Raw genomic sequence first — 21,523 nt, 5'->3', positions numbered from 1 at the left:
CATTCAGGGCAGGGGAGAAGCAGGAAACAGTGGTGGGATTTACCAAAAGCTGTTTATTGCTGTGACTTCCACTGGAAGCTGTTAACAAGCCCCACGATAGTGAAGGGCTAGGTGTGGACCTAGATTAGCTGGAATCTAGTGCCTGGCCCTTGATCCACATGACCTGCTGCTTGGGGGCCCTGCCCAGTCAAGGGCAGGCTTGCTGGCAAATTGGCCAAAACCCAACAGGGAGAAATGATGCTACTGCAGATCATTTCCCCTTCCCCAAACCCCATGTCCTAGATGAGAAAATGCCATATGTATTATCTAAAATAAACCACCCTGGTCTCTCAGGTCTCACTGAGGAGCCAGGGAGCACCTACAGCTCTGCAGCAAGCCAGAGACCCGGCACGAGGGAGGCGTCAGTGCCTCACTCACTGCTCCGATGACTTCCCCCAGAAAGACCCCAGCCCACACCACAGGAAGACGGAGGCAGGGGAGCCAAGTTTGAGGAATCTCAGGGTTTCCGATCTGAGCTGTAGCTGGTCGCACTGGACATGGCAGAGCCCCAGCAGCTGTGGCCCTCACAGACTCTTCTGGAAGACCCGGTGCAGGCTCTGGGCCAGGACATCTGTCTCCTCATAGCCCTCACAGCTTTGCTGCCAGCTCTCTGGCACCTGATCCATCCCATAGTAGGCACCAGCAATGGCCCCAGCCATGGTGGCAATGGTGTCTGTGTCCCCACCAAGTGAGATGGAATAGATGAGAGTCCTTTGGAGGCTATTGAAGGCAGAGGGGATCTCGGGGTCGGGCTCCATGCAGCGCAGGAAGCAGTAGATGGCGGTGGGCACAGACTCAAAGGCAGCAATGCCATTCCCTGTGGGGAAGCCAGATTACAGGGGCTTGACACACTCCCAGCCCCTGGGCGTCCTGCTGTTTGCCACACGTCAACACCCTTGGCTTCACATGGGCATGACTGGGAAATCACTAAGACTCTGCTATTGGATCCCACTCCTCAGTGCAGAGTAAAGTGAGTAACCCGCTCATGGGGCTGCTGTGAGGAAGAAGTGTGATCGAAGCATTCCGCACAGTGCCCAGGGCCAGTGCTGGGCACACACACATCTGTTATCAACACTGCCTGTAAAAACAGGTGGTCGGCTTCCATTCTGGGGACCCTGATCTACAAGGCTGAAGGCACTGAGGTCACACTCCTGCCAAGGACCCTACAGAGCGTGGCCAGAGCAAAATAACTCCACACTCCCCTCCCCAAGCCCAAGACTGACCCTGAAGGACAAAAGGTGGGGGAACAAATCACAGGCAGGCCCACCCACCTAGCTCGGACACCACGTCCTCTCTGGACACCGAGTCCTGGTCTAGAAGCTCCCCGATCTTCTTCAGGCGGCTGGAGTATGGACGCTCCTCCATGCCCAACCTATGGGGTTGGGGGCAAGATTTCAGGGAGGTCGAAGCCAGCAGGGTGCAGTTGCCGGGCAGGGGGAAGGGACTACGTGACAGTGAGCAGGGATGTGGTCAGGCTGGCAGCCCACACGGCTGCCTGAACAAGAAGCGGGAGGGGGCTAGGTGTGAGCAGGTTGTTTTGTTCTCTGGGACCCTGAGAGCCTTGGAACACAAATAAGGCAAAGGGGCTTGTAGACCCTCCTTAGGGTCTGTCATTAAAGAAGGAAGGTTTCAGCTTGTGGCAATGCCAGGTGCCCCCACCCCACCACCTGTACCCGCAGACACCCACACACCTCCATCCCCATACTCACTCCCTGGCATCCAGGACAGACTGGGCATCACCCTCCAGCTCCTCCATGTGGCCCAGGAGTTGCTCGAGGAAGTGCTCACTGGAAGACTCGCCCTGCAAAGCCAGGTGCACAGCCAGGGCCTGCAGGATGGCACCATTGTAACCCAGGGAGGAGGCGTGTGTCAGCTGGGCTGAGAGCCGGGCAAACTAGGGACAAGAAGACCTGCTGTCACAGAACCCACGCTGCAGAAGAGGAAGGACAGAGCCCAGAGGCCAGCCCATCTCAAATACCTTCTGTACATCCTGGACACTGCTATAGGCCAGGGAGATGCCGGCCACCCGCATGGCGCCCCCGTTGCCATAGGAGCCTTTCCCATTAAACTGGGCACGGGCAGGCTCATAGACATCACGACACTTGGGGTTCAGGAGCTTCTTGAAGACAGTGATTACTCCAGCACCATAACCCCTGTCAGGGTCTTTCTTGTACTCCTGAGCAAACCTAGGGGAGAGAAGGGGTACAGAACTGGGGTTTCTGATGCCTCTCAGAATTGGGAAAGAAAACTGTGCTGGTTTGGAAAAAGAGGAAGCCTTGGGGACCTAAGGATGTACCAGCAGTGCTATCACTGTTAGCTTGGGAAGCTGTGTCAGCCTTAGACACAGGGTCCCGCAGGGTTGGGGGGTGGTCCCGGGCATGCACAGACATTCCTCTGGTCAAGGGTGTAGTAACTCTGCTCACCTGGTTTGCCTAATCCCAGGACCACCCCCCTTACCTGTGAGCCATGTCCACTTCGTCAAAGGCCTCCTTGGCCAGCAGGGACTGCACCAGGGCCCTGGCCATGGCTGTGTCATCTGTGTAGTACAAGGCTTCTGTGGGGAGACGATGGGGCTGAGGCGAGCTGCCGGGCTCCGAGTGGAGGCCTCCTGCTCATTCCCTTTAAAGCTACATCACCCACAACGACCTAAAGTCAGCCTCTCCTGTCCAGTTTTACCCGGCTTTGGGAAGCCCTAGGATTTCAGCCCTGGGATTTTAGCAATTCTTTATTCTGACTCAGTCACCATGTCCCACTGATTTCTTTCTTTCTTTTTTTTTTTGAGACAGAGTCTCACTTTGTTGCCTGGCTAGAGTGCTGTGGCGTCAGCCTAGCTCACAGCAACCTCAAACTCCTGGGCTCAAGCGGTCCTTCTGCCTCAGCTTCCCGAGTAGCTGGGACCACCATGCACCACCATGCCCGGCTAATTTTTTCTATATATATTTTTAGTTTGCCAATTAATTTCTTTCTATTTTTAGTAGAGACAGGGTCTAGCTCTCGCTCAGGCTGGTTTCAAACTCCCAACCTTGAGCGATCTGCCCGCCTTGGCCTCCCAGAGTGCTAGGATTACTGTCCCACTGATTTCTGAAGGAGAACCATCCATCCCCTTCTCGCTGCCAGCCCTGCAGCTCTGGTCTTAGTACGACCTGCTTGGGCTACTATAGGCAGAGCCTCTCAAACCTCCTGCCCATTTCCCACCCTCCAATCCAACCTGCACATGCAGCCTGAACATTCCTCCTAAGAGCAGACTACCACCTTCCTCGGCTCACTCTCCTGTTCAAAATGGCTCTCTGCTGCCTCCAGGATGAGGTCCAAATTCATGGCCCTGGCATTCAAAGCCCTCCTGTGTCAGTCCCCTTCCTTCCTTCCTCACCCATCTTCTATCCCACTGCTTCCCTACACATCCTCAGGGGGGGTGGGATCAGGTTCCTCCCAGCCTGGGCTGCTCCCATCTCTCCACTTGCACCACCTCTTTTTCCTCAAAGTGCCCGTGAAGACTGCCCTGGCACTTCTGACACTGCGACGCCGGTCATTTGTGACTGCTCAAATAGGCTATGAGCCTGCCAGGGACAGGGGATTGGTCTTACTTGTGGAAGAGCCGCTTACAGAGAATGAAGCAGACTCCCAGGGAAGCCTCTTTTCCCAATTCTTGAATGGCTGCTGCACCCTCTCTTGGCATCTCCCAATCCCCAAGCCCTGCCTTCCTATTCCCTTCCCACCCCTGGGTGGCCCTTACCTCCTGCTCACCAGGAAGAGTAGCTAACAGGTATTTCATCTGCAACTGCACTCCCCGGGCACCCTCAGAAGGAGTCAGTCTCCCCTGGTCCAAGACGAAGCCCATCACAGTCCCTTCCCCTGGGGACCTTGCTCTTCTTTGTCCCTTCTCTCCTTTATCCTCAACCTCTCCCTCCTCGGGGAACAGCATCTATTCTGTTTTCATTTGGTCACTGCACCCAGTGTACCCCAGGAACCACCTTTCTCACTCCCAGTCCAGGTGACTAGGGCATGCCACCAACCCTACCTCCAGCCTAATCAAACAGCACCCCCATTCCCTTGGTTAGGGATGGACAAATGACCTAAGCCAGGCCAATGAGACCTAATTTGGGACTTTTGTTGGGAATGCTGCAAAGAGAAACTCTTCCTCTGCTGGAGCTGCTGAGCTGGGAGGAGCCAGGAGCGGCTGGGGCTGTCCCATAGGAGGGTCTGTCAGGGTAAGTGAACCCACCCAGAAGAAAGCAGATCTGAACAATGGAGAGGAACTGGGCCTTGGGGAGATGATCTGAGTCCTCGGATTCAGCTCTGCTGGCAGCCAGACCTATCTCTGCACTTCCCAGTTATGTCAGCCAATAGAATCATTTTCACTTAGGCGATTTGAGTTGGGTTTTCTGTCACTTGTATCCGAAGGTCTTAAAACACCTCTTAAGCTAAAATATGCTTTTCCCTCATCTTAACATCAAACCAACAATGAAATAAAAACCCATCCCAACATTTTGTCTTCACAACTATTATATATAACTCCTCTCTCTCCTTCCCTTCATACCAAACCATACTACTATTTTCTCATTTTCCATTTCCTCCTTAACCCACTGAAAATGCTTTTCTAAGTCCAGATTTTCTCCTCTATAGTGTGACACCAGTGTCTTCATCTTGAAATTCTTTTCCTAGGTATGGCTGATAATGCCTCCTGCTTCTCCTCCTATCAAACTGTTTCTTTCCCTCACTCCCTTCCCCCTCCTCCACCTCCCTCTTAAATATAGGTGTTCTCCAAGGTTCTGACTATGGCTCCAGGAGACTCACATCCTCTCCTTGACCTCAGACATTCTACCTGCACTGAGATCTGGGTGATGACCTGACTACACAGGGAAGGAAAAGGGAAGAGGAGTTAGCTTTTGGGGAAGGGACAGCAGGGTGCAAACGTTCCTGCTAGAGGAAGTATGGTGTGAGAGGAGCCCAAGAGCGGAAAGCAAGGCCAAGGGTGGCATAAGATGAAATTGCACATGGGGGGGTAGGTAGGGGCAGGCAGGACAAGTTGAGTTTGGTTCTAACCTAAGGATAATTGGGAAATAACAGCAGGGTTTTATGCGGGGAGGACACAACGAGATTTATGCTTTGAGAGGTACGCTCCCTACTGTGTGGCGAATGCACTGGTGGTATATAGATTCCAGAGAACTGGATAAAACAGGTCAAGTCAGGAAGGCAGGGGGTATATAGACGGTATACTGATGGTCCAACTTAGTATTTCTGGTTTTACAATGGTGCTAAAGCGATACTCATTCAGTAGGCTCCGCAACTCAGGATGGGGCTAGGCACACTGTAAGTTGAAAATGCCACTTCTGACTTAGGGTATTTTCAACTTAGTATGAGTTTATAGGGAGGTGAGCCCATCATAAATCGAGGGCATCTGCATACTGGAGCAGGCGCAATCCAGAATGACGCCCAGGAGAATGACGCCCAGGCGCAATCCAGGAGAATGACGCCGGTGTTGCCTTGCCCCGAGCCGGAGAACGTCGTGGCGAGACGTGTAAAAAGGAGTTCGGACTTGGACCCGCGAGTCCGAGGTGTCTGCGGGTCATCCGACTGCGGCCCCGCAGCCCTGGGCAGCCTCGTCTCCGCGCACAGCTTGACCAGTCCACACCCAGCACTCTGTCCCCCACGGCTCCCTCCCCAGGGGCCCCCGTGGGCGGGGCGCGACCCACGTGCGCCCGGCCCCGCCCACCTGTCCGCGCGCTCCCCGGCGTGCCGGGGTCGGGCTCCAGGCTCTGGACGTGACGCAGGACTGACGTCAGGTCGACGGTGTCGTGGGCCTCGTAGATGGCGCCCACACAGTCCCCGAGCAACGCGCCAGCCAGGCAGCCTCGAAAGCGCGAGAGGGAGCGGGCCGCACCAGCCCCGCCGCCGCCCGCAGCCGTCATCGCAGCCACCGCCGCCATCCGCTCGCTGGCCAGCCGCCACTTCCGGTGCCGCGACGCCGCTTCCCTCCTCCCCGGGCCACAGCGCCTCCCAGTGGCCTGGAGCCTGCGCGCCGCTCCCTGGCCCACAGCGCCCCCAGCGGCCCGGAGGCACGGCGCCGCGCAGCCCCCGTCGGCCTCGGTTTTGAGCCCAGGCTCTCCCCACTGTGAACTGCAAAGGGTCCCGATTCAGGCCCAGACACCCCCAATAGGCCCTCCACTGGGATCCTGGCCCCCTCTGGATCTCCGTTAGGCATCAAAAGGGCAGGCAAGGGGCCTGCTGGGGCAGGGGTAGAGCTAGGTAGAGGCTCCTCTGCTAAAGCCCTGTGAGTGGTAGCCTAGCCCAGAATAAATTTGGAGCATGGACTTTGGGGGGAGGGGTGTGATGTTCCCCATCTTTGCTCCTCCATACACAGGAGGGCAGGTCGAAACTCTCTCCCTCCTACAGGCTCCGTGCAGCAGTGCATGGGTAGCAGAGAGCAGCGTGGTCTAAGAACCTACACATTTATTAGATTCAGTCTCTCCTGCCTCTTCCATTTCCCATCCAAGCTTCAGCTTCTCCTGCTCCCTCAGCCCTACAGGGCTAGGCCAGCTCCAGCTGGCAGCTTTTGAGTGGAGTCAAGGTGCGGTTTGTGGTCCGGGTGAAGGTGTCCACCTCAGGCACAAATCTCTCAGCAGGCACAGTCAGCTTGCGCCGGGTGTCCATGCACTTGGTGTCCAGCAGCATGGAGTTGGCCTTGCAGGCAATATCAGCTTGCAGCCGGGCCAGGTGCTTGCACAGGGCGTCCAGTGCGTCCCTGGGGAGGAAGCATGGACAACCCACCCCCCCTGCGTGAGGCCGGGAGGTGTGAGTTGGATGCACCAGCCTTCAGTGAGGACGACAAAGCCCAGGGGAACAGGCAGACAGCAAGAGGCCCCACTGGCGGGTGGTATCTCCCTGCCCCTCCTGCCTACTCCCCAAACCTACTGTTCTTGTGCCAGCTTCTGTTTCAGGGCAGTGATGGTCGCCTCTAACTGGTGAACCTCATCAGTGAGGCCATACTGGACCTGGAGGCAAAGGGGCGGGTTGGGAGTCCTGGGTCAGCCTTGCTGTCCCTGACCCCAGGCCTGAGGGCTGCCCCGAGGCAGTGCCCTTGCTCCACCAGGAATGTGTGCTGGGGTGTGATCCTAAGGGAACCTTAGCAAGGGGGCCCGTGCCCCAAGGGGACACCCTCGTACCTGGTCCCGGCAGCGTTCCCCATCGGGCCGGTAGGTTCTGGCCTCTAGCCGGGTGTGGCACAGCTTCAGGTTCAGTAACTTTCTGCGCAGATCCTCCTCCAGGTGCCGGATGTCCTCCTGCAGGTCAGCGATCTCCTCCAACATCTGCAGGGGACAGAGTGACTGGTCTCCACCAGCTGAACTCAACACAGTGCACCTACTCCAGGGCTTCCTGGCTGGGCATCCGGCTCCTCATCCCACAGCAGCAAGTCCCAGCCCCAGAAGAAGGCTCACATGCTTCTCCTGCCACTTGAGCTCACTGTACACTTTCTCCATCTCCCGCAGCCGCTTCCTGAAGGCAAATTCTGTTGCAACCCTCTGGGCTTCGAGCTCGTTGTTGGTCTGAGGACAGGAGGCAGGCAAGGCGAGGAGAGGGGTAAGCTCGTGGCCACCGGAGGATATTGCTCAAGTGAGGGGAAGGGGTGCCACGTGGTCAACAGGGAACAAAAGGTCAGGGCTGGGTACACACTTGGGCCACCCCTTAGCTGTGGAGGAGCAGGCTGGGGGTGGGCACTCACCTTGGCAATCGTCAGGACGATGGCCTCCCTCAGCTCCATGGCTGCCTTCATCTCTGCCTCCGCTTGGGCCTTGTTGAACTGACTGAACTCATCCCACTCCTGGAGTGTGGTGGAGCTGCAGGTGGCAGGAAATAATGGGGTCCTAAGGGGGTGGCCCATGAGGGGAGGAGGAGAGACGGACTGAACACTCCTCTTACCCCTTGGGGATACGTGTGGGATTGATCTTCAGGGAGATGTTTGGGGACGTGAGGTTGAGAGAGAGACAGCCTCTGTCGATGTCCAGCGACTCCATCTTGCCTCGGTGGTCAGAGTTGAGCAGCTGTTGGACTTCCTGCAGGCGGCTGGGGAGAGTGCAACTCAATCGGGAACCGCCCCCAAGGCCCAGGATGCAGGCCTCATCGGACTAAAGGGACACTGAGGGACAAGGGGGCTGAGACGACTCTTCCCAGCAGAAGACACTGGAGCTGCCGATGCAGCTGAAACGAAGACCGGCACAACTATAGATGAGCTGGCTCACACACACGCACGGGCACAACACTCACACGTACCACTCACAATATGGCACTCAGGGCTGCTGGCCAACGGGCTTTATCTCTCATGCTTTCAATCAATTGATCCTAGCTGCCTAGAGCAGGGGCGTGTGTGAGACATACTCTGAGACCACGTCCAGGCAGTGGCAAGAACACTACAATCCATTGGTGGTTTCTGTCACAGGCACGGGAGGGGCCAAAGATAGCACGAGAGCCAGTTGCCATTGTCCCATTATCCATGATACCTGTTCCACATTTGAGGCACAAAGCCCTCAAGTGCTTGTGAACATGCCAGTGACCCCTCCCCCCTTACCAGAGCTGCTCAAAGGCCTGGCTGATCTTCTGTTGCAAGGCCTTCCTGGTGGCCTCGATGACCTCCACCTCTTTGTGCAGCTCGCTCTCCACAGGGTCCGTCACCACATCAATGTCTCGCCGACTCTCCCGCAGGGTCAGACACTCGATGGCCACATCCAGAGGCAGGTTCTTGGCCTGCAGGTTTTGCTCTGCCGCCTCCTTCAACTAGAAAAGGGGGCACAGGAGGCTGGTGGAGCCATCACAGGGAAGCAGCTCTTATCCCCACTTTAGCAGAGGGGCCCGTGAGTGTCTTGGAGTGACATGCCACTCATGACCCCCAACCCAGAAGTGGGGATGGAGGGGGCGGGTCTTTGCAGCACTGTCTCCTGGCACCCAACTCTAGCTGCCTGCCTTTGTCAGGGTGGCCATCTCGGTGTCTAAATCCGTCAGACTCTTGTCGAGCATCTCCTTCCACCGGGTGACAGTAGTGATTCTCTCTGCCAGTCGAGTTTTGTTGTCATGTTCATCCCAAATGGTCTGGGAGAGGCAGAGCCAGATAAAGAGGGTGTCAGCGGTTTGGGGGCTAGCCCTTTGCCCACCCGACTGGGCTCTCGTCCCCAACCTGGTTGTTGGTCTCGTTGCGGAGGACCCGGGCCTCCTGGCGGATCTGATGGGAAGCATCTCGCTGCCGCTCGGCATTGGTGGACAGCAGGCAGGTGTTGGTGTGCCAGTCGGGCAGCTGGAAGCGCTGGCTGTGCTTGACACTCAGTGTGGCCATGGTGCAGGGACCGTGAGTGAGGGTCAGAACCCCCTAGGCCTGTTCCTTCACCACCTGTGGAGGGACAACAGGGCTGCAGGAGACCATTTGGGAGGACAGCTTCTGGAGCAAATATCCCCGCCGCGCACACACACACACAGGCAGGACGCGCTCCTACCCATTTTGCTCTGAGCCCCTTCGAGCCAGAAGCCTGCCAGGGAACAGCCCTAGCTTTGCTCACCTTCGCGTGAGGCATTAACTAAGCTTCCTCCCACCCCCCCCCCCTGCAGGCACAAGGCCCTGGACCCTGCCGGTCCTGGAGCAGGTAAATAAAAGAGGATAATGGAGCCCTTTTGGGTGGTGTGTGTGTGTGTGTGTGTGTGTGTGTGTGGTGCCAAATGCTTTGGTGGGGGAGTTGGCAGGATTGTGTGTGTGTGTGTGTGTGTGTGTGGTGCCAAATGCCTTGGTGGGGGAGTTGGCAGGATTGTGTGTGTGTGGTGTGTGTGTGTGTGTGTGGTGCCAAATGCCTTGCTGGGGGAGTTGGCAGGATTGTGTGTGTGTGTGTGTGTGTGTAGTGCCAAATGCCTTGGTGGGGGAGTTGGCAGGATTGTGTGTGTGTGTGTGTGTGTGTGTGTGTGTGTAGTGCCAAATGCCTTGGTGGGGGAGTTGGCAGGAAAAACAGCCCTTAATCCAGTTTCTACCCGAATTTCCAGCAACCACTTCTAAAGCAGCCTGCTCTCCCCGCCGCGGCCCCCGCTGCGGGCCAGGCCCCGAGGGACTCCAGGAGAACCAGCCCCGCTCCCCGTCGGGCGGGCGCGGCCTCCCGTGCGGTCGCCCCACTCCCCGCCCGCCTTCTGTGGGCGGAGGCGGCGCGGCCGGGCGGGCGGGAGGAGCTGGGGTCCGTCCGGCTCCCAGCGAGGCCCTCCCGCCGCGGAGAGTCGTCTGGGCCGGGGCGGGAGGAGGGAGGAGAGGCCGGGCCCCAGCGGGAGCCCCGCCGCCCGCGGCCCGCGGCTCCTTACCTCCGTTCAGGGCTCGCAGTCCGAGCCGCCGTCTCCAAGCGGCTCTGTTTGGCGTCCCGGTTGCTAGGCAACCGCCCCCACCGAACGGCCGCTGCGGGCCTCCCCGCTGAGTTCCGCGACCTGCGCGGCGTCGGTCCGCAGAGGCCTCTAGGGTAGGCGAGGGCCGGCCGGCCGGGGCGCCGGGGGTTGAGTGAGGAGGGCACGGGGCACAGCATTCACTTGATTGGCAAATTAAACATTTTTGTTTTGATGAAAGTTGTGCACCGACAAGATAAAAAAAAAATGCGAAGCTGAGCGTGGTGGCACGCTCTTGTGTCCCAGCTACTTGGGAGGCCGAGGCAGGAGGATCGCTTGAGCCCAGGAGTTTGAGACCAGCCTGGGCAACACAGCGAGGAGACCCCTACCTCTAAAAAATTAAAAAACGATGAACAGTACATAGCAAAAGTCAAAGTCTCCTGCTCAGCTCGCTCCCCAGCAGGTCTCCTTCCAGAAATGGATATACGTTTAGCATTGCACACATTTCCTCAATCCTATCTTAGGCACCAGTTTTCCCCATCTGCTTGAAGGCATACAGGGGATGATCATAGCATTTTGGAGAGGGCACAGCCGCAGGAGAGAGAATTGGCATGTTGAAAACAATGCTCGAAATTCAACCATAAAAAAGAGAGAGAGAGAGAGAGAAGGGAAAAAATTCATCTGTGCTTTATTGCCCAGTACTGTTCTAGGCTTTGGAAACATGTTAACATTTCATCCTCACAACTAATAGGTGACGTGGGCATTATCCCCGTTTTTCAGGTAATGAGACACACACTGCTAAAAAGCAGACATGAAAACACAGGTGATTCCCGGCAGGTTATATTCTCTCTGCTCCCCTCCACGCTGCCTCTAGTGGGGGTGCTGGGGAGAGAGAGGAGGACAGGTGGAGGGCCTGACCCTGTTCTGAGGGCTTTGCTGAACGATCTTAGGAGGTAGGCACTGTTACCATCTTCACCTTACAAGCGAGGAAACTGAGGCACAGAGCAGTGAGGAACATGCCCAGGGTCATGTAATTAACAAGGAGTAAAGCCCACATTCAAACCCAGGCAGTCTGCCTCAAGGGCCAAGCAGAAGTCCAAGAAGAGTCCTGTAGTTTTTTTGTTTGTTTTTGTTTTTTTGAGACAGAGTCTCACTGTGTTGCCCAGGCTAGAGTGAGTGCCGTGGCATCAGCCTAGCTCACAGCAACCTCAAACTCCTGGGCTCAAGCAATCCTCCTGCCTCAGCCTCCCGAGCAGCTGGGACTACAGGCATGTGCCACCATGCACGGCTAATTTTTTCTATATATATTAGTTGGCCAATTAAATTCTTTTTATTTATAGTAGAGATGGGGTCTTGCTCTTGCTCAGGCTGGTTTCGAACTCCGGATCTTGAGCAATCCGCCCGCATCGGCCTCCCAGAGTGCTAGGATTACAGGCATGAGCCACCGCGTCTGGTCAGAGTCCTGTAGTTTTAAAATCTCAGGGGGATGGTATATCCCTAACAGAGAAAGGCAGAAGGTGGGGTGCGGTGGCTCACGCCTCTAATCCTAGTACTCTGGGAGGCCAAAGTGGGCAGGTCATTTGAGCTGAGGAGTTCGAAACCAGCCTAGGCAAGAGCAAGACCCTGTCTCTACTAAAAATAGAAAGAAAGTAGCTGGACAACTAAAAATACGAAAAAGCCGTGCATGGTGGCACATGCCTGTAGTCCTAGCTACTTGGGAGGCTGAGGCAGGAGGATCGCTTGAGTCCAGGGGTTTGAGGTTGCTGTGAGCTAGGCTGATGCCATGGCACTCTAGCCCGGGTGACAGAATGAGACTCTGTCTCAAAAAAAAAAAAAAAAAAAAAAAAGAGAAAGGCAGAGAACCACGGGCTTGGTAGGCAAGGGGGGTTGGGGCGTGATGAGGTTGGCTTTCAAGAAGTCTGAGGTGTTTGTGGTGGCCCCAGGTGCTGGTCAGTAGGCGGTTAGAGACATGCAGCCTGGAGCTTGGCAGAAAGACTGAAGCGAGAACAGTATTTCCCAAACTCCTTTCACCACAGAATATTCTTTTCCATAGGTTATTTTGTAAACTCTAATATATGGCTCCTAAACTGGACGTGAACAGGAATTTGTGATATGGCTCCTTTACCAGGATTGCAGAAGATGGGGAAAAAAACCATCTTGGACAAATTAATTGCTGGAAGAAATGATCAAATTTTGGCTTACATGTTCTGAAACACTCTGTAACCAAAAGAAGTAGACAAATATGGCAGAACTGTGGTGGCTTTGGCGTATGGCGATGGCCCTGATGTTCATGGCTCATGGCATTCCCACACATCCTGCCCAAGAGAAGGTGTTAGAAGAAAAGGTCAGCCAGTTGATGGCTTGGACCAAGAAAAACAGAGTGATAAGAATGACTGACCCCATGTTCAGTCACTTCGTGTTAGAAACACCAAGGAACTACTCTGTTACTGTGATGTTTACTTTTCACCAGGAGTTTAGACCATGTGTAACATGCGAAGAAGCTGCTAAAGAATTTCACCTCCTGGCAGATTCCTGGCAACACCCTGGCAACAAGGTATTTTTTGTTATGATGGATTACAGTCTAAGCCCTGAAGTCTTTCAAATGTTCCGAGTGACCATAGTCCCGAGTTTCTTCTACTTTTCTGACAAAGAATTTACACCAGATGACATTTATCATTTGAACGGAAGGGGTTTCACAGCTGAGGAAATAGGTGAATGGGTAGCCGAGAGACTGAAGGTCCACAGCAGAATCCAACAGCTTACAATTTATCACGGTCCCCTCGTGCTGGGGATACTTTTGACTGTCACTGGCGGACTTGTGTATTTATTGGAGAGGAGTAGGACATTTGCTTGCTGTAGAATCTTATGGGGATTTTTAACTCTGTGTTTTGTGATTGTGATGACATCTGGTCACATGTGGATTCATATAAAACGAGAACCGTATCTTCGAAGGAATCCTAAGACTGGACGTATACGTTATATCAGTGAATTGAGTCACTCTCAGTATACACCAGAAACGTACGTCGTTGCTCTGTGTAACGTGTGTGTTACCCTGGGAGTGGTGCTGTTAGAGAAAGCTGCCACTTCTCGGATGAAGGTCGCAAAGAGGAAAATGATGTGTGTGACTGGGATGTGTCTAGCTGTACTATTCGTAAGCGGGCTGATTTCTCTCTTCAGAGTTAAAGTATCCACGTATCCATACAGATTTCTCCTAGATTAAAAAGGACCCTACAGACACAGACAAGGAAGCAAGAAATTTGAAAAGATGTGAAAAAAATGGGAAGCATGAAAATGTGAACTCACCACTTTTTAAAGTGACATTTAACCAAAAAACACATGAAGTGCCTTACAATAATAAACCATTTACTCTCAAAAGCTGTGAAGCATTATAGTATCTTTGTTCTGAATTTTTCTCTTCCCAGTAAATTTTGTTTGTTTGAGACAGAGTCTCAGTTTGTCACAAGGGCTAGAGTGCCGTGGCATCAGCCCAGCTCACAGCAACTTCAGACTCCTGGGCTCAAGCGATCTTCCTGCTTCAGCTTCCCGAGTAGCTGGGACTAAAGGAGAATGCCACCATGCCCGGCTAATTTTTCCTAATTTTAGGAGAGACGGAGTCTCACTCTTGCTCAGGCTGGTCTCAAACTCCTGACCTCAAGTGATCCTCCCACCTAGGCCTCCCAGAGTGCTGGGATTACAGGTGTGAGGCACTGTCCCCCCACCCCTGTAAATATTATAGATTACCTAATTTAGTAAAGTCCAATTATTAAAATCGTTAGATAATACAACTTTTGTTGAATTAGAACAAGTTTTAAAAGTACTTTGGGGCTGGGTGTGGTGGCTTGAGCCAGTAATCCCAGCACTTTGGGAGGTGAAGGTGAGAGGATCCCTCAAGACCAGGAGTTTGAGACTGGCCTGAGCAACAAAGTGAAACCCGGTCTCTACAAAAATTTAGCCTCATGTGGTGGTGCACGCCTGTAGTCCCAGCTACTTGGGAGGCTGCGGCAGGAGGATCATTTGAGCCCAGGAGTTTGAGGTTGCAGTGAACTATGATTGGGCCACAGTACTCCAGCCTGGGTGACAGAGCGAGATTAAAAAGAAAAAACAGGCCGGGCGCGGTGGCTCACGCCTGTAATCCTAGCACTCTGGGAGGCCGAGGCGGGCGGATTGCTCAAGGTCAGGAGTTTGAAACCAGCCTGAGCGAGACCCGGTCTCTACTATAAGTAGAAAGAAATTAATTGGCCAACTAATATATATGGAAAAAATTAGCTGGACATGGTGGCACATGCCTGTAGTCCCAGGCTTGGGAGGCTGAGGCAGAAGGATCGCTTGAGCCCAGGAGTTTGAGGTTGCTGTGAGCTAGGCTGCCGCCATGGCACTCACTCTAGCCTGGACAACAAAGCGAGACTCTGTCTCAAAAAAAAAAAAAAAAAAAAGAAAAAACAAAAAACGAAAAAGAGTTTGCAAAGAGAGTTTAATTGCCCTAGAGTAAATTGTCTTTCTTTTTTTTTTTTTTTTTTTTTGAGACAGAGTCTCGCTTTGTTGCCCAGGCTAGAGTGAGTGCCCTGGCGTCAGCCTAGCTCACAGCAGCCTCAAACTCCTGGGCTCGAGTGATCCTTCTGCCTCAGCCTCCCGGGTAGCTGGGACTACAGGCATGCGCCACCATGCCCGGCTAATTTTTTGTATATATATCAGTTGGCCAATTAATTTCTTTCTATTTATAGTAGAGACGGGGTCTCGCTCTTGCTCAGGCTGGTTTTGAACTCCTGACCTTGAGCAATCCGCTCGCCTCGGCCTCCCAAGAGCTAGGATTACAGGCGTGAGCCACAGCGCCCGGCCCTGTCTTTCTTTTCTTTTCTTTTTTTTTTAAAACAGGGGTAGATGGAAATAATTGATCTGACTCACTTTAATTTAGACAATTTTTTGGTTCATTACTCCAGAGGAAACTGTTCAACTCCAAACTTTTTTCCAGCTTACTTTTCTGCTGGTTCTGTACTTATTTCAGACCAATTAAATTCATGTTGAGATCCCGAAGGTTGAGATTTGGGCAAAGCTAACTAATTTTGTACAGCACACTAGTCAGAGAAATCACTGCCTGCTACAAGTACACGGCTGCAGATGATTTGCTCTGGAGGTTGAAACAACTGACTCCCCACTCCAGCTTCATTTGCCCTTCTGGTCTTCAAAACCCACTCTTTTTCCATGAGAAAGAAAAGTCTCTGGGTTAAAAGTGCCTATCAAGTGGATTAATAAAATGTAGTATATGTATACCATGGAGTACTATTCAGCTTTAAGAAACAATGGTGATCTAGCACCTCTTGTATATTCCTGGATAGAGCTGGAGCCCATTTTACTGAGGTGTCCCAAGAATGGAAAAACAAGCACCACATGTACTCACCAGCAAATTGGTATTAATGGATCAACACCTAAGTGGACACATAGGAATAACATTTATCGGGTGGCGGGCAGGTGGGAGGGGGGAGGAGGGGGAGGGTATATACAAACACAGTGAGATGTGCACCGTCTGAAGGATGGTCACGCTTGAAGCTCTGACTCGAGGTGGGGGGGGGCATGGGCAATATATGTAACCTTAACATTTGTACTCCCATGATATGCTGAAATAAAAAAATAATAAAACAAAGAAAATCAAAAAAGGTAAAAAAAAAAAAGTCTTTGAGTTAAAATGAATGGAAAATAGCTTTGCAGCATTCAAAGAAAAGTGTTAAACTTTCGTGCAAATTTTCAAATGAATATCTAAAGGGCCTTAAGTAGACAACAATTTTTTTCTTTAATGGTTTAAATAGCACCTATGAATATATTTGTAAAAAAATACTATTTTATAATCTAAAATCTTTAGGTAAGCACAAAAATAAATTAGAAAAAGCTCACAAAACATCTAAAGATGGTTAAATAATCTTAATTTTACATTTGTATAAAATGTAAGTGAAAACCATATGATGGTGCTGAGTGAAATCATTTGGTGCAGCATAAACTATTCCTATGTTCTGTTTTTTTGTTTTTTGTGACATAATATAAAATTTCCATTCAGCAAGATATGTTGCAGTAAAGGAAGCATAATATTGTACATGTAACAGTTTCAAGTACTTTTGAATTGGACCACTTCTAAAATCATTTAGCAAAGTCTATTAAAGATTTGTTTCAGCTGAGAATCAAACATCCTCTTAGGCTTCATAATCCTAAACCACTAATGTCTCTGTTTTGTTTATAATTATAAATAAATTTTGAACCCATGCACTATTCTTTCCTTTCCTTTCCTTTTCTTTCTGAGATGGAAGTCTCACTATGTTTCCCAGCCTGATCCTGAACTCCTGGCTTCAAGCAGGGCTCCCCCTCGGCCTCCCAAAATGTTGGGATTACAGGCATGAGCCACTGCACCCAGTCTCCAAGCATTAAAGGAAAACATTTTAATAGAGAAAAGTACAAGAAAAGTGCTGCTCTGTAAAGGCACTGCAAAGATCTTTAGACTGGAAAGCCACAAAAGTGACAGAACGTAGGAAAACAATCATCTTTCTTCTACAGATAAAACTAAAGATGGGTTGGGCGTGGTGGCTCATGTCTGTAATCCCAGCACTTTGGGAGGCCAAGGCAGGAGGGTTGCTTGAAGCCAGGAGTTCAAGACCAGACTGAGCAACATAGTGAGACCCTCCTCTCTAAAAAAAAAAAAAAATTAGCCAGGTGTGGTGGCCTGGCTTATAGTCTTAGTTACTTGGGAGGCTAAGCCAGGAGGATCACTTGAGGCCTGGAGTTGGAGGTTGCATTGAGCTGTGATCACGCCACTGTATTCCAGCCTAGACGACAGAGGGAGAATTTGTCTCTAAAAAAAACCTAGGCCGGGCGCTATGGCTCATGCCTGTAATCCTAGCAGCACTCTGGGAGGCCGAGGCAGGATAACTTGAGGTCAGGAGTTTTTTTTTTTTTTTTTTTGAGACAGAGTCTCACTTTGTTGCCCAGGCTAGAGTGCCGTGGCGTCAGCCTAGCTCACAGCAACCTCAAACTCCTGGCTCAAGCGATCCTGCTGCCTCAGCCTCCTGAGTAGCTGGGACTACAGGCATGCACCACCATGCCCGGCTAATTTTTCCTATATATATTTCTTCCTATTTATAGTAGAGACGGGGTCTCGCTCTTGCTCAGGCTGGTTTCGAACTCCTGACCTCGAGCAATCCGCCCGCCTCGGCCTCCCAGAGTGCTAGGATTACAGGTGTGAGCCACGTTGCCCAGCCAAGGTCAGGAGTTTGAGACCAGCCTGAGCAAGAGCAAGACCCCATCTCTACTAAAAAAATAGAAGAAAAAAAAAATAGCCAGACAATTAAATAGAAAAAATTAGCCAGGTGTGGTGGCACGTGCCTGTAGTCTCAGCTACTCGGGAGGCTGAGCCAGGATGATTCCTTGAGCCCTGGAGTTCGAGGCTGATACCAAGGCACTCTAGCCCAGGCAACACAGCAAGACTCTGAAGAATCTGTCTCAAAAACAAACAAAAACAACTAAAGATTTCAGTCCCTTTAGAAAATTTTATCAATATTAAAAAAATGATCACATCCTTTTTCTGGCATTGACATATTAACCTAATTAACTTCCTAAAAGCATCTGCAAGGTATGCAGATATCAGCAGGCAAGAGAAATTTGTCAAATGATCAGAAAACTGAAACATGGAAACCATGAAAACTACTTCAAGATGTGTGCTCCTCATTGCCTGCTACCACCTCCCCAACCACCTTGGAATTTTACCTTAGACTGGCACCTCATTTCTGATGCTTAAAGTGTAGTGCTCTGAGCTCCCTTTTCTCTGGACAGTTTCAAACAGTTGCATTTTAACGTAACTAGTGATTTGTTCTGTCCATTTTAGCACATCTTACTAATCTGTAAGACTAATCAATAGACTGATCATGTGCCTAGATAAGTATGGTGCATTCTTGCTGTTACACTTATCTACAGTACAGCCTCCGTGATTTTAAAGAGCATGCATGGCCTTAGGGTCACTGTTGCACATATTCCCATATAACTGTATGAATTCAGGTAAAATTATCGATGTTTAAAAATTTTTTCTACACTAGCATAGTTACTGGGCAAACACTGACATTAGAGTGATTCCCTTTAGTGTGTCCAACTTATCAACTGATGCATATAGTTTAAACAAACCAACCCATCAGCATGTGTTACCAGAGCCTTTAGAACTGTGGTCCTCCACCCGCCAGCCGAGGACTGGTACCAGTCATGGCCAGCTAGGAACTAGGCCACACAGCAGGAGGTGAGTGGCGGTTGAGCTTCATCTGTATTTACAGCCGCTCCCCATCGTGCTCACATCACCACATAAGCTTCCCCTCCTGTCAGATCAGTGGCGGCATGATTCTCATAGGAGCGTGAACCCTACTGTAAACTGCTAACGTGAGGGATCTAGGTTATGCGCTCCTTATGAGAATCTAGTGCCTGATGATCTGAGGTGGAGCTGAGTTGGTGATGCTAGCGCTGGGGAGCAGCTGCAAATACAGATTATCATTAGCAGAGAGGTTTTTTTTTTTTTTTTTTTGAGACAGAGTCTCGCTTTCTTGCCTAGGCTAGAGTGAGTGCCGTGGCGTCAGCCTAGCTCACAGCAACCTCAAACTCCTGGGCTCAAGCAATCCTGCTGCCTCAGCCTCCCGAGTTGCTGGGACTACAGGCACGAGCCACCATGCCCGGCTAATTTTTTATATATATATATTAGTTGGCCAATTAATTTCTTTCTATTTTTTTTTTATAGTAGAGACGGGGTCTCGCTCAGGCTGGTTTTGAACTCCTGACCTTGAGCAATCCCCCCGCCTCGGCCTCCCAGAGTGCTAGGATTACAAGCGTGAGCCACCGCGCCCGGCCTAGCAGAGAGGTTTGACTGCACAATAAATGTAATGCACTTGAGTCATCCTGAAACCATCTCCTCCCAACCCCATCTGTGGAAAAATTGTCTTCCATGAAACTGGTTGCTGGTGCCAAGTAGATTGGGGACCACTGCTTTAGAACGCAAACTATACTGTTGGGGGTCTACAGAGTTGGGGGACGTAGCTAGAAGACTAGGGTGTACAAATCGTAACAAGAAGGCATTATACTTCTCTGCTGTTCTGGTGAACATAAATAGGGTAAACAGAAGTTATGAAGGGACAAGTTTTTAACATTTAGACTGGACTGTTTCAAGGTAGCAAGTAACCCCCGTGCAAAGAACACACTGTCAAAAAGAGTCCTGCATTGGGCTGGGCGCGGTGGCTCAGGCCTGTAATCCTAGCACTCTGGGAGGCTAAGGTGGGAGGATCGCTCAAGGTCAGGAGTTCGGGACCAGCCTGAACAAGAGCGAGACCCCATCTCTACTAAAAATAGAAAGAAATTAATTAGCCAATTAAAAATATATAGAAAAAATTAGCTGGGCATGGTGGCACATGCCTGTGGTCCCAGCTACTCGGGAGGCTGAGGCAGCAGGATTGCTGGAGCCCAGGAGTCTGAGGTTGCTGTGAGCTAGGCTGACGCCACGGCACTCTAGCCCAGGCAGCAGACAGAGACTCTGTCTCAAAAAAAAAAAAAAAAAAAAAAAAAAAAAAAAAAATTCCTGCATTGACTGGAGCCCTCACCTTACCACTAGGATTCCTTTGTGTCCAGAGATGGCAAACAAATGCCTGTGCAGGCCGGGCAGAGTGGTGGCCCCTGTGGAGACAGTCTGACCCTCCTAAAGGGGGCAAATACTACTGTTTCTCTTGATGGCATCCCTGAGGGAATATTGATGGAATACAGTGAAGTTGCCAGATCTCATTTTTTCAGAGGAAACATCTGGACTTTTATGTGAGATCTTATTTTTTAAATATTGGCAACTAATAAAATATTGTAAACACTAAACAAAAATTATTTGTAGACTGAAATTGGCCTGCCAACTTGAGATTTCTCCCATCCAAGTATTAACCCATCTGGCCCTGCTTAGCTTCCTAGATCAGATGAGATTGGGTGCAAGAGATTTCTGATTTTAATTCAATAATTTCAATTATTTTTTTTATTTTTTGAGACAGAGTCTCACTCTGTTGCCCGGGTGAGTGCTGTGGCATCAGCCTAGCTGACAGCAACCTCAAACTCCTGGGTTCAAGCGATCCACCTGCCTCAGCCTCCTGAGTAGCTAGGACTACAGGTGCACGCCACCATGCCTGGCTAATTTTTTCTATTTTTAGTAGAGATAGATGGGGTCTCACTCTTGCTCAGGCTGGTCTCGAACTCCTGAGCTCAAGCTATTCTCCAGCCTCAGCCTCCCAGAGTGCTAGGATTATAGGTATGAGCCACCGCGCCCAGCCTCAATAACTTCAATTATAAAATGAAGGAAAATGATATACTTGAAGTTATATAGTTATGAGAGTTGACAGCTGGTTTCCAGAATCTTAGTCCAATGTTTTCTTTTTTTTTTTCTTTTCTTTTTTTTTTTTTTGAGACAGAGTCTCGCTTTGTTGCCCAGGCTAGAGTGAGTGCCATGGTGTCAGCCTAGCTCACAGCAACCTCAAACTCCTGGGCTCAAGCAATCCTCCTGCCTCAGCCTCCCAAGTAGCTGGGACTACAGGTATGCACCACCATGCCCGGCTAATTTTTTCTATATATATATTAGTTGGCCAATTAAATTTCTTTCTATTTATAGTAGAGACGGGGTCTCGCTCTTGCTCAGGCTGGTTTTGAACTCCTGACCTCGAGCAATCCGCCCACCTTGGCCTCCCAGAGTGCTAGGATTACAGGCGTGAGCCACCACGCCCGGCCTAGTCCAATGTTTTCTTGCAATTCATACCTGGGATGTGTGTCCACTTCTGGGCTTCTGGTTCATTTTTTTCTTATCCATTCTTAATTCTTTCACCTCCTGGCAAAATTTGTAAGCCTGGTTTTTGCCTCCCTGTCTTTCAACTCCACCCAACGTCTTTTACTTAAGGAAAAATGGGTAGAGGTGGGAGAGATAGGGAACGTCCTTAAAACCTGAGCTCCACCAACATACTCAGCACTGTTAAATACTTTCCATATGTTACCTCATTTAATGCCCCAACAGTTAGTTCTACTATCTTCTTTCATATTGAAGGCAACAGATTTAGAAGTATCAAGGAACTTGCCCAGAGTGTCAAATAATCAAGGTTTAAAGCCAGCACTTCATGACTCA

The 21,523-nt window shown here is 51.0% G+C and overlaps 2 protein-coding genes across 3 annotated transcripts; both read right to left on the bottom strand.

The window, feature by feature from the left end:
- Positions 1 to 33: 33 nt before the first annotated feature.
- ADPRS (ADP-ribosylserine hydrolase) lies at positions 34 to 5,992 on the bottom strand. Its single transcript, XM_012765230.2, has 6 exons — positions 5,753 to 5,992; positions 2,497 to 2,593; positions 2,018 to 2,225; positions 1,749 to 1,933; positions 1,311 to 1,411; positions 34 to 856 (listed from the first exon to the last, which is right to left on the bottom strand). Exons 1-6 carry the CDS (start codon positions 5,964 to 5,966, stop codon positions 564 to 566), a joined length of 1,098 nt encoding a protein of 365 aa, XP_012620684.1. The 5' UTR covers positions 5,967 to 5,992; the 3' UTR covers positions 34 to 563.
- A 480-nt stretch (positions 5,993 to 6,472) lies between these two features.
- Positions 6,473 to 10,438, bottom strand: TEKT2 (tektin 2). 2 transcript variants are annotated; one of them, XM_012765231.2, is made up of 10 exons: positions 10,360 to 10,438; positions 9,206 to 9,415; positions 8,995 to 9,120; positions 8,603 to 8,808; positions 7,957 to 8,100; positions 7,760 to 7,874; positions 7,476 to 7,583; positions 7,203 to 7,346; positions 6,952 to 7,031; positions 6,473 to 6,781 (listed from the first exon to the last, which is right to left on the bottom strand). In XM_012765231.2, exons 2-10 carry the CDS (start codon positions 9,359 to 9,361, stop codon positions 6,568 to 6,570), a joined length of 1,293 nt encoding a protein of 430 aa, XP_012620685.1. In that variant the 5' UTR covers positions 9,362 to 9,415; positions 10,360 to 10,438; the 3' UTR covers positions 6,473 to 6,567. The 2 variants fall into 2 exon arrangements, with proteins under 2 accessions (XP_012620685.1, XP_012620686.1); XM_012765232.3 differs by lacking the exon at positions 10,360 to 10,438 and adding an exon at positions 10,042 to 10,341.
- Positions 10,439 to 21,523: the final 11,085 nt, after the last annotated feature.

The sequence above is a fragment of the Microcebus murinus genome, chromosome 2 (genome assembly GCF_040939455.1).
Source record: "Microcebus murinus isolate Inina chromosome 2, M.murinus_Inina_mat1.0, whole genome shotgun sequence".
NCBI classification, from domain to species: Eukaryota; Metazoa; Chordata; class Mammalia; order Primates; family Cheirogaleidae; genus Microcebus; species Microcebus murinus.
Note: the sequence above shows the minus strand (reverse complement) of the source record. Positions and strands in the feature narration are given on the sequence as shown.